At 31.2% G+C, this 13,432-nt stretch overlaps 1 protein-coding gene across 1 annotated transcript in view; it reads left to right on the plus strand.

Annotated features, from left to right (window-relative positions):
- The first annotated feature begins 2,423 nt into the window (after positions 1–2,423).
- The window catches only part of LOC124371770 (replication factor C subunit 1), a 49,263-nt gene continuing 38,254 nt past the window's right edge, over positions 2,424–13,432 (plus strand). The window contains exons 1-6 of the mRNA XM_046830114.1: positions 2,424–2,475; positions 3,012–3,198; positions 6,842–7,568; positions 8,715–8,783; positions 10,271–10,417; positions 11,940–12,166. Of these exons, the coding sequence (XP_046686070.1) occupies positions 7,382–7,568; positions 8,715–8,783; positions 10,271–10,417; positions 11,940–12,166 (630 nt within the window). The 5' untranslated portion in view covers positions 2,424–2,475; positions 3,012–3,198; positions 6,842–7,381. The remainder of the gene's footprint in view (positions 2,476–3,011; positions 3,199–6,841; positions 7,569–8,714; positions 8,784–10,270; positions 10,418–11,939; positions 12,167–13,432) is intronic.

Raw genomic sequence — 13,432 nt, forward strand, 5'->3', positions numbered from 1 at the left:
TTTAGTGTGATAAAAAATCTTCTGGAAATGAAAAGACACAAGATGTGAAAAAGCCAAGCCAGAGAAAAAGAGTAGTTGTGATTGATTCTGATTCTGATGAGGAAACTAACAGAAAATCATCTAAGCGCAGCAAGACTTCTGTGGCTGTTGGTAAGTTGGAAATTGCAATTGATTTTCAAGATAACTCCTTGGTATTTTTATAATTAGCCATGAGTTAGGTTATTGTTGTTAATATCAGTATATAATTAGTAATGGTCCCTTTTTTTAACTACCTTTTCTTTTCTTAAAGTGAAATTACAATTTAGTGTCAACTTAAGGTGCTAATATATAAATTTATTCTTAGCAAATGTGAATAAAAGATAAATGTAATGGATAAATAAGAATTATTTTTTAACATCAACTGTTTCTTAGGAAGTTTTTTTAGTAACCAATTGCCATGCTTTGACGAGAATGTATAATAGTAATACTACAATCGTGCTGTGACAGGACAGTCTCACCAAGAGACATTGACCATGTAGTTCTATTGTTTTTCTGCACTAAACAGGCTGTGAATTTTCACAATCTTGCCAATATAATGTTTCTAAATAGCATAACTGAATTTTTTATTTTGTAGCCAGCTAATGTTTTGATGATCTCAAGGAGAAATTGTGGTCTCGTACCGAAAGTTTGTACACAGTAGATCTCTGAACCGCAATGCTGGACTGCAGTCTGCCCCACGGTAGTGCTGTGTTGGTAATTGTTTGTTCTCTTTATTTTTCCAAATTGGATTACATGTACTTTCTAAACATCACAGAAAGGAAAGTTATTAGGTATACATGATGTTATGTCAAAACGCTGAAAGACTCATCTAAAAACTAAGGAGCTTAAAATAAGTGGTAGTGATGAATAGTCACCGAATTTCTTATATTATATACCGCTAGTGACAAAATTTGCTAGGCCACCACAACATTGTGGAATTTCCTGCAAATACAGCTTGTGACGATAAACCATAAACCGTTCCACTGTATTGGTATAATACAGTATTTCAGTTATTATTTGGTTTGATAATGAATGAGAGAATTGGAAATTTTTGACTAGGAAAGAACTGTGAATTTTGAAAAGTGATTTTGAGTGACAAACCCTGTTTAATTAATTAAAATGTTTATTCACTATTAAAACAAATTAATTTCTTTTGGATTTGTACTGTTGATTACCATCTCTTTTCTCACTCAAAAATCCTCATCACATTGTTCGAAGTAATATTTCCCAATGTCTGCTTACTTGAGAAAGAGTTTTATCATTGATAACTAAACTGTCATCTATAAATTACAAACATGGTAAGTTTTAGATAATTAATTTTTATTACAAATAATACGATTTAGAAATGGAATAAATCAAGCTTGATTTACAGAACATTAAATTCTCTCCTAAAGTAGTATGTACAGTAGAGTCCCATTAATCCGACCTAATTGGGACCGAGCTCTATTCGGATTATGTGATTGTTCGGATTAGCCAGAATTACAGAAAAATACGGTTTTAAACTTGAGAATGGGTCTATTTTGTTATAGAATTATCAACATTTTTTTATTAAAATATGTTTTCTGACTGTTGCATTGTATTTCTTGACAAATAAACGTGTTTGCGAATACTAAGCACATTTACCGTATTTAGTGTGAGAGTTCTATTGTTAAGCAATGTGAGCGTACTGGATATTGTACGGGTCCACGCGCTATGGGACAACGAGAACCTGGGTGATAAGGAGAGTTGGTGCCACACGCAGACGGTGCAGCAGCGCTTAACCTTGCACTACGATACTTAGAGCAACAGGCTACTGCTACACCTGCCGATATCATGTTTATGACACGATGGTGAAAACTACGCGTCATCCAATAGACTCTCTTCAATGCGGCAGAAGACAATAACTGAATTTATGTCTTTTAACAATTAATATTGTACTCAATAATAATATCAGTACTGTACGTCCAATTTTTGTTTGATTTCACTTAATACAGTCATTTAACTCATACTTAACCTATAAGTTTCAATTTGGTACTGTATTTAACTTCATTATTTTTGTACTGTACCGTACACAATTTGTCTTAATAAAATACTGTATGTCTATTTAATTTAAAGTTTTCTTTGTTTATGTACGAAATGATGCACCCATTTTCATTGTTTATGTAATTAGTTCCTATAACTGTTCATTATCGTTATAAATAATTCCTCCTGGACCTGTTCGGATTAACCGACGTTCGGATTACACGTGTTCGGATTAGCGGGACTCCACTGTATATATATATATATATATTTTACTTATATTATGAGTTTTATGAATTAAATAAGACTTTTATATTGTTTCAGAAAACCCTAAAGAAATTAAAAAGGAAGAAGATTCTAAAACCAAATCAAAATATTTTGAGCCGGAAAAAGTTAACGCAAGTGATATTTTTTAGCTCCAAGCCAATAAAAAGGGACAATGCCCGCAATATAATTAAGGTATGTTTTATTGGATTAAATTTGATTGCTTTTCTTTTCAGCTCTTCACACAAAATCCTACCAAGATAAAATATAGAGACTAATAATTTTGTTTTTTCAACTACGTATTAAATAGTATAATACTTTCACGTGTATTTATTATAGAAAAGTAATTAAAATAAAATGATTTTTGTACAAATAAAAATTGTAATATGCAAAGGTTTGAAATAAAATTGTTTTTGCATGATTTTTGGATCCAACAAAAATTAATTAGAAGAGTAAATTACACATCAAAGCTTGTAATTTCATTTAAGGAGAATGTTATATTGGGTTGACTACATTTCCCATTAAAAACAGTAATATGTTCTCTTTTTGGTAAATTATTCAGGTAGGTTTGCTGGAACATTTAAAACGTATTTTGCTAGTGCACTTTTGATTTTCACATCAGTTTTTTCATAGTAGTATGTCATAATCATTATTATTTACATGTTACTTGTTTAGTTCTAATTTTATGTACATAATAGTACAAAAAATGTTAACCATGAATTCATTTTTAGAAAGCTGTTCCCAAGGAGGATAAGGAATTCCATATTGATAAAGATTTGGAATCAGAATTGTTGAATCTTGATGCCGTTGGACTTGACATACTGGACAAAAGTACAACTGATTCTCACATAATCAGTGAAACAGATCAGGATAATAGTAATTCAATCAGTTTAAAATCAAACCGATGAATTAAATTCAGTAAGTAAAATAATTATATTTATATTTTATTTCAATACAAGTTGAGCCATTTCTGTTCACATTTTGACCCTTTTAATTCCGGCCATAAAGTCAAACTAAATAGGGCTCAAATTAACCCTAGAACTGGCAGTTAGATTACTCGGTATTGGCGGGCTACTTTTGGGTATTTTGCAGATGTCTTAAAAAAAATGTAAGTATATAAATCAATATAACCATGATATATTATATATGGTTGTATTCATAAATAATTGTAGAAAATATCTGCATAAAAATATTTTGTATAACTATCCTGTACAGAATACCAAACATAAACGCTTATAAGGAAAAAATAAAATGTGGGACCACCCCTGGAAAACAATATTTTTATTGTTCAATTATAAATTCAAGATAGCCTGATTTTTAGAAATTTTATGTAGTTATTATCATGTTATAAATTAAATATATATCATGATAATTGTTTGATCTGAATGTTTATAATTTCAGAATATTGAAACAATGCGCGAATATGAAAAAGCATGCAAAACAAATCCAAGCTTTTTCAGATCTGAAGATCTGTCATATAAATTTTCCTCAGTTATGGCTCTATTTTATTAATTTAAGAAAGTAGACCTAGTTTAAAAAAGGGTTAATTTTACTATATAATATTAGTTTTGGCAGCAGTCATGCAGAGAAGTCCCAAGCAACTAGCCTAGCATGCAAACATAAAATCCAAAAACAACCAATTCATTATTAATGAATTCACACAAAGATAACACTCATTACACAACACACAACAACAAATTACTGCATAAATTACACCACTACCAATTACTTCAATTAAATATAACTCAATTTAGTAGATTTTCAAACAATAACAAACAACTTAAAAATGTTTCAAACTCTGAATTCGTCTCTTTGGATAGAACGTAAGCGGCTGTCAAAGAAGATTAGCATTAGGAGTCACAGATTACAGATTCGATTGGTAACGAAGGCTCAGCTAAAATAAAGAGTAGACAATAGACAATAGACAAGTTTCTTTATTGACATATTCTTAAAGAATAGTAATAGAGTCACATATTACAAAAAGTTAGCTTATGATGAAACAAAGTCAAGGTTTTTGTAGTCTCCATTCTCCATTGCAGGCATTCAGGAACTCATCCAGTGTATAAAAAGGTTGATTTACTAGGAGGTTATGCAGTCTTCCTTGTAGGGCATTCCTCTTCAATCCTTTCATTGTATCTGGTAGAGCATTCCACAATTTCCGGCCGATGTAGGATGGCTTTTCCTCAAAGATTGCTGTGCGATGTGGGGGCAGAACATAGTTAGTTGCATGACGAGTATTGTACGAGTGGAAGTCTTTCCCTGTTTGAAGACTCAGACTATGAGCATGTAGAATAACTTCTTGAATGTACAGAGCAGTGATAGTCTTTATGCCAAGGGCTTGGAAGGCTTGCCTGCAGCTTTTGTTGAGGTTCAAGGTCAGCAAGGATTCTGATGGCTTTTTTCTGTAGGATGAGCACCCTGTAGGAATTCGTCCTCTTTACATTGGTGCCTAAATATCATTAGTACAAGGCGGAAATACTTTATAAAAAGTGTTTTTACAGACGATGTACCGACCGACCGCCCATTTTTAGGTGGCTGCCAACACGTGTGGCAACGTAACCATCAGAAAACGGGTAGTTACGAGTTTGAGGGTTAAATAAAAGAAATATAAACATATAAAGTATAACACTATAAATAACTCAACAATTAATTAATTGCATAGTTGGTTGTCATTAACAGCTGCTGATATACATATAGAAGTATAGCAAGTTCCTACTCTTCTTTTAATTAAGGTTCTTTTCAATTAATGGATATACCACAAATTATATGTTCTATAGCATTGTGAAATACTGTATACAAATTTAGTTCGCAACTTTATTGGAAAGATCGTTTCTTTGTGACCATTTTAGTGTAGCGCAAGTGTAAGTTTCATAATTTAAAAATTAATCTGTGAAATTCTTAAAAAAAACAGACATTCTAAAAAAAAACAGTGTTGGAATTTGATTGGTGTCCTACATGTGAACTTTAGGATATAAATAGGTAATGCAATATTTTCCATAAAATGTTACAAAAAAATTGATGTTTTAGTAGTTAATTAATGTCAATAAATAGGTATTTATAATTGAGATTTGAAGCATTGATAATCCACCTTTTAAATGCTCTTAAAATAAGAAAAATATTATTGAGTTAAATTTTTTAAAATAGAGTCCTAGCACTAAACATTTTCTTTACTGTGATGAATTATATTTTCTTTTAAGTAGAAATAATGTTGGCAGCATCTAATTATGAATCAGTTTGTTTATGTATTAAAATGAACATTAAAAACGGGCATTGTGAGTTTTGGCGAGTAAGGTGGATGCATTGGCCGCACCAATTAATCCACCATCTATCGTTATCCGTTGTTCTTTGTGGTTTGGGGCCATGCAAAAAACAATTTTTGGCATGTTCAAATGGCCATGAAGAATGGTGTGGAATTATACCTTATATGCAATATCATTAATTAATATTCTTCTGTTTGCACAGACAATTTGCCAAACTGGTGTCTCTTGGCATTGACTTTAGAAATGTTTTTACTCTACCTCGTTTATAGATCTTCAAAAATATGAGGTGTGTTCAAAAATGATCCAAACTTAATCTGAATAAAGGTTATTTATTTATTAACATGTTTTTAATAAGTTATCTCCTTAAAAATAGTCCCCTTAAGATTCCAAACACTTATTCCAGTGCTCTTGCCACTTGGAAGTATCTTGAAAGCCTCGTTCGGAATGAACTTCAGTTTTGCATTATGTTATTTCTTGTCTCAAATGAGAAACGTTTAAGGGACATCTTCAAGAGGGAACACCCAGAAATTGTGAACTGCAATATTAGTTAACGAGGATACTCTGTTTAACCATGAAGTTTTGAACATGGGGGAAGAATGCACTGCAGTATAGTCCTGATGAAGCTGTCCAGATTTTGACAGGCATCCATGAGTCGGGATGTTTTATACCACATTGGATCACGTAGAACATGCAGAACTTCTGAATAGTGCTCTTTAGTGTCGTTTTCACTCTCAAGTGCATTCTTGTGAAGAACTAATTTTTGCTGTCTATAGTCAGTATGGCCTAGAGTGTGCTTCAAACTTGAAGTGCTTTTTTCAGATGAGGCGATTTTACTTGTTTCTATTAGGAAGACTGCATTTTGGTATCTGGGTTATACACACATTCAAAATTAATCGCCTACGACTTTTTTGAGCAAATTTGGGCCAATTGTGTGCATTCTAACATATTCTGAGCAATTTCAAGTCACACCTGTTTTTGTTCTTCTGACAAGTCCTGTGGAACAGTTTTGCAAAGACTTTCTAGTTGTCAAATCTTCTGTTGAAATTCAATAAACTGAACCTTTACTGATGCTTTCCTTTGAAGCTAATTCATAGAGTAATAATTATCAATCCTCCACCACTAAAAAGCAAACTCGATCGATATCTTTATCATTTTGATTTGTACCTGGTCTTCCAGAAAGATATTACAATAGAAGAAATACATTTACCAAGTAGCCAATTTTTTAAACTATTCCTTAATTTCATATATGAAATAATATTTCAATTTCATTATGTCACTATCACCAACTGTTATGTTAACAGGTAACAAATAAACAGAGTCCTGATCTTGAAAAATTCACACGTGCAGAGAAACAAAAAGATAAAACTGAATGTGATGATATACCAAGGAAAAAGCTTAAAACAAAGGGGGATACATTTTTGTCTGAAAGTATTAATACATTTAATAAAGTTAAAACTAGTCCTGTGAAAACACCAGAAACTAATAACAAATATAAGTCTCCTAGTAAACTATCTCTAAAATCGCCAAAGAAATCACCATCAGAAAATTCTTTATTTAAGAAATCTCCTTCAAAGAAGACATTAACCTCGAGTACCATTCCAAAGACATCACCGTTTAAAAAAAGTTTGTCTTTAGATAAGCCTATCCACAAAAATCAAAATGATAAAAAGGAGTTGAAGAAAGACTCAGAAAGTAATAAAGCTATTTGCTCAGAACCTGCAGTAAAAAGTAAAGATGCAAAAGAAAAGCAGCATTCTACCAAACACAATGAAAAAGCCTTTTCAAAAACGTCACAAAAAGATACAAATACATTGTCAAAGGAAAAATCTGTAACATCTGACATGAAATTAGAAGAAGTTAGTAAACTGTCAAGTGCTCTTAGTAATCTGTGGGTAGAGAAATACAAGCCAATTACAACAAAGCAAATCATCGGCCAGCAGGGAGACAAAAGTTGTGTCAATAAACTGACGACTTGGCTTAAGAACTGGCACCATAACCATTCAGGACAAAAGAAGTTGGTAAAGCCTGGTAAGTAATGATTTTTTAATTCTTATTGTGAACAAAATTCTAAATAATTTATTAATATCTTGATATTATTGTTTACGAGAATAATGTATTAATAGAATAAACATTGTATTTGTGCTGTTACTAATAAATAATACATAATTTATGTTCTTTATATAAAGTAATATTTACATTTAATGTAAAAATAAAAATAAATTTATAATGTTTTTTTCAGTTTTGTCGTGGATGGATAATCTTAATCTGTTTTTAATGTTTTGAGGTCTAATGCAAATAATAGGTAGTAAAATAAAATCACATGGAAACCTTGATAATTGGTATTTAATTTGTATTATTTTGAGTACATTTAGAAAACTCAGTGTAAAACCCTCCATTAACAAGAGCACTTTTGTTTGTTTGTTCTGTTTGGAATAATCTTTGTACACACCAACTGATATGGCAAAACAAAATAAAAAATTTGGTTACATTCTAAGAAATAAATCATTTAAAAATGGATTTTTTAAGATGTTATCTTTTGTTTGAAACTAATAACATAGAAAAATGGTTTAAGCATTGTGAAAATGGAATAAAAAGTTTGTCTTCTGTAAAGATTGTAAACTGTATGTCTAGAATCTATTTCTAGAACTGAGACAAAATATATTGTAATTTTCCTTGAATTTTTTCCTTGAACCTATGATTTAAATTACATATCACTTGGTTTGTTTAAGAGCAAATAATAAATAACCAATAAAAAGGTTTCAACCTTGGAACTAATAAACTTTGTAAATTATTTCTGAATTTAATTTAAATCTCAGTCATTTAAAGAGCCGAAGGTCAAAAACTGCCCTTTAAATCTGAATCAAAGTGACAAACATGGTAACAAGTGTCGAGTGGTGACGCAGAATCCAGCTGGGCCAGGATGGGGGAGCTGAAAGGACAACCACCTGAGACTCCATCCGAGCTGAGCGGGAGATAAGTTTTGGCCACATTAGTGGCCTCCATATCGCAAAGTATTAATATCCAGATATACAAAATTCGTTAATGAAAGTTTGCTAATCCCAGGCTAATATCTTTTTAATGTTTCCCCCTATACTTGTAAATTATATCTAGGATGAATAAATGCAGAGTTTTTGCAGTCTATTTATAATCCAACACTTTATTTGTTTTGTTTAGGTCCTTGGGTAAAGAATGATGATGGAGCGTATTTTAAAGCTGCTTTACTGTCAGGTCCACCTGGTGTGGGTAAGTCATTTTCATTTATATTTATTGATTCTGGTCAATAAACTATAATCTAAGTCATATATTTCAATTTATTAGTTTTTCTAAAGTTCTGTTTAGCAACAGAGCAACAACAATAGGACAACTTTGATTGACAAGGATTGACAATAAAGTAATTATGATCAGTACAATAAAAACATTCACATTTTTGGAAATAGAGTACTAACCCAGTATCAATGCTGCTGGTTTAGCAGTGAAAATACAGTGTATAATGTTGAAGTTATTGGCTAAAGATCGTGGCTCAGTAAACTTTCTAGTCTGTTTTAAAATGTAATTTTGTGAAACAGATTTAACTTGCCTTATACAAATACAAAATTTACGTCTAATAACTAAAGGTTTCGAGCACAAGGGGTATTTGTCAAATATCCCTTCAATAGGTTTCTAAAATAAAATACTAGTTTATAGCACAATGAGTGCACAGATACATGTGCCACTGTGCTGTAATTAAACATCTTTAAATCAGAAGATCATGACATTCAGTCAATAATAGTGTGTTAAGTCAATGACACCATTTTATTTTCAAAGTTAATTAATATTTTACTTACCATATTTTCCACTGCATTAAATTGTAATTTTCCTACTATAATCGTTCTTTATTAAAAATATTTGAATGAAAATGTGTTTAGTTGTTTCTTTATGAATGATAGAAATATATTAGAAATATTACTGACTACAAGGGACTAAAGAAGTCAGGGTTAGTAACCCTGTTATACCCTGATTTACCCTTGTTATAAATTAAATAATGTAAAAAACATATTGTTATAATTAATTACCTCATGATAGTAAAAATAATCTAAATAGTGGACATTTATATCTTGAACACTCATGTAGACATTACAATATATATTATCATTCAAATGAGATAACCATATAATAAAATAAAATAACATTATTTAAAAAATTAAAACACGATAATTATAAACTTTGATTGATAATATCTCAACACCTTTAAATTCATAAAAACTATTATATTTTTGATGCCTTCTACAATTTTATTTTTCTAAGTTTATACTACATTAATATTTCCAGTACTTTTGTTTTATGAAGTGTAGGGCCTCTGAAAGTATGAGCTCTAGGATAGTTGTTTCACTCTCCACTGTGTAAGACTGACCCTGTTCAGCAGTTCCCCTCATCTCTCACCTCAAGTAGCAATACAAAACAATAGCAATATGTTATTAAGTGCATGTTTTAGAGTAAGTGAAGTTGACACACAACATGGTGGTTGTGATTCCTGACTAGGCGTGCTATAACGTTTTGGTATGATTCGTTTAATTAACCTAGTTTGTAATTATGTATTAGGTTAGTTATTTACCTGAAGAAGAGATCAGATTGCAGATCTCGAAACATAGTGTTACTGATTTTTTTGTTTCACTGAACGATGGCAAATGTCCGGAAACATCCTGTTTCCTTCACAATATGTTACATTTATATTTTCTAATGTTGTTTTACAGGGAAGACAACTACGGCCCATCTTGTTTCCAGGGAGTTGGGGTTCGATGTGGTTGAGTTCAATGCTTCAGACACTCGGTCGAAGAAACTGCTTCACCAAGAAGTATCAGAGTTGCTGTCAACTAATTCTTTGTCGCCATTTTTCACAGGTATTCAAATATTTTAATTAATAACGTGAAATACAATTTTTTTGTAGCAATCCTTAATCCTCGTACTACCCAATGACTTATTTTGAGTTGTGTTATTTCCGATTCTATGGCGTATTTAAACCATTAAACAGAGCTTTAACCCCAACAAATATGATATCTATGTGTTCCCAATGAACAAAACTATCCCAAATAGGTATTAACATTTCTGATAAAAAATCTCTTGATTTTTAGAAACTTATTAAGTAGTTGCATAGTTAGTACCAACTGCAAAGTTGTGAAAAGGATAGAAAAATTACCTGTATTTCCAAGTGTCATACCATAGGAAAAACTTTTTGTATAATATTTCAATAAAAAAGCTTATATTCTATACTATTTGAAAGAATTATTGAATTAGAAAAAACAATACTATCAGGAATAAATTTTAAAATAATTTTTCAAATTAAATTTTTCGCTATGATTTTCAAATTTGCATTTACCTAATAAAACATACATTTGGAATTACTGTGACATGACTTTTGTTGTGTTTGCATGTAAGGTAATATTTTATAATGACCTATCAAAAGATAAAAAACCATTCTATTATTGGTAAATTTGTTTTTTGTTGTTGTGTATGTTAGTATGAAATGTATGCCTTATATATTTTTACTGTATACTGGGTGATAAATTCTGTCTTTTGGCCATTTTTTACAAAATGGGAAACTCAATATTAGGTTTTTCTGTAAAATTTAGCAGCCACTAGTTTTTACAAGGATATTTTTTATGAGTGCTAATATTATTTTCAGTTCACTATTCAAATTCTACACACATTCACAAAAATAAATATGTATAATAAGCTTATCTTTGCTTAAAGCACATAGATTTAATAGTAATTTGGAAAAAACCTTGCAAATTGGCCAATATGGCCTTGTCTATACTGAAGTTACTTCATGCTCAGTTGGAGGGTTGATTTATTGCTTATGCAAAATTCAAGGAATTATAATGTGCTTGTTTGTACATCCGTTGTATTGAATTACATTTCCATTTTTTTTATATACAGCACTTGGTCTTTAAATCATTAAAGAAAAATTAATTTGGTACATAGAACATAATCTAGTCATTAAAAATTTTGGAATTTAACACTCTTCTAGCACTTGATTGTTTTCAATACTGTCATGATTAATTTTGTATTTACTCACAAAACAATCGTTGTAAAGTAAAAGCAAGCAAATCAATAACAATGCAGACGACGAATTAGCAGAACGGCAACAAACAGCTGCCCGGCTGCCGCGACCGCAACGCGACGACGAGTTGTAACAAACCACTTTTTTACGATATTCCATTTTGGAAGTTCATTGGCTATTATAAAAATATACCAACTCTTAGAAGTAAGTAGACAATTTGTAAGTAATAACACCAAAAAATTGTTGCTCTGTCTTAATTCAAAAAAGTACAATAGGGTACTTGTAGGGCTGAGTACTTATGTCAGCGCATTATATTTCAGTAACTGAGTATTAAGTGTAATAAGAAAATATGGATGTTTCAGGTAAAGGAGATCAGGTAACCAAGAAGCATGTGTTGCTGATGGACGAGGTAGACGGTATGGCTGGCAACGAAGACCGAGGAGGTGTACAAGAGCTGATACAGTTGATCAAGGGTGCACGAGTTCCTATCATTTGTATGTGCAATGATCGCAACCATCCCAAGATACGCAGCCTCTCCAACTACTGCTTTGATTTGCGGTTCTCTAAACCCAGAACTGAACAAATCAAGGTTTGGGACCTTCAACTAACTAAATCACTTTAAATTATTTAATTAAATGGTCTTTTTTTTACATATCTCAATGTTTTATTGAATGAGTTTGTTGGCACAGTTTCATGAGATAATATGTAGAGTGAATATGAGTGTATTGTTTAATTAATTAACTTCTCCAAATTATATTGAGGAATGTATATCTCAGCAGAGCAGAATTAATCTTTCCACAATTCCAATTGTAATGAATTGCCATATGATTTTTCTAGTTTGGCAAAGAAAGTTTTATTACTTTTTCAGAAATAGTCTCGAAACGAAAAACAATCTTTGTTGCAATACCCAATATAACTAATATCTATATTTTCTTGTTCATACTACGTTGAATCTTTGCCATACAGGATAGTTTTTCTCTTAGGGCAAGAAGCTTAGAAATTGCACTTTTTCCTAATACCAACCTTTGTGCTGGTTCTGTAGTGACAAGATATTCTGGATGGGTGAGGTTGGAGGACATCCATAGGGTTGTAACACAGCAGTTTTTGCTATATCCAATGTAGGTTTAAACTGGAAGATATAAACTAGCCAGAAGTGAACCCTTTTGGGGATCTTGTACATATTAGGTAACGGGGATAGCGCAGTATCATGAATGGCTGAAACTTAAAATATAATATGACCAGTATGACTGATAGTGATCAATATCTACAGGCAGATGTGTATTATTGGCGTATTGATCACTATTGGCCATACTGGTTAAGTTTCGGCCTATCATGATATGTTTAAATGGCAACACCAACTACAACCATTAAAAGAAACCATCAAGACACTTCCAGAATAATTACTTGATAAACAATATGTTCTGCTTGTCATTTTAATATGGAAGAAATAATTCAACTAAAAAAAAAATTGAGTAATACCGGTATGTTACTAACTGCTCAAGAATTAGTTACCATTGCATTGTAAATGCTATTGTATTCACTTATTAGTTACTGTAGATATTATTAGATAATTAAGTTAATATTATATTTGATCCTTTAATTCAGATTTGTTTGTATTGTAATATTTCTATTGGCACCAATAATGCATCTCATGTTGATATCAGCATTAATAACCCAGTACCTCATACCTTCAATTAGAGTGATTCAGGTTTAGTTCTTTAGTCAATAATATTTTAATGATTTCTAAAATAAAACCCAAAATTATGTATAGCGTTTCTATATTCTAAAATATTTTACTGTTATTCGGAGATTTTATTATTCAACAGGCATTTATGACATATATTTAATCTTTGCC

This window comes from Homalodisca vitripennis, unplaced genomic scaffold (genome assembly GCF_021130785.1).
Source record: "Homalodisca vitripennis isolate AUS2020 unplaced genomic scaffold, UT_GWSS_2.1 ScUCBcl_1984;HRSCAF=6292, whole genome shotgun sequence".
NCBI classification, from domain to species: domain Eukaryota; kingdom Metazoa; phylum Arthropoda; class Insecta; order Hemiptera; family Cicadellidae; genus Homalodisca; species Homalodisca vitripennis.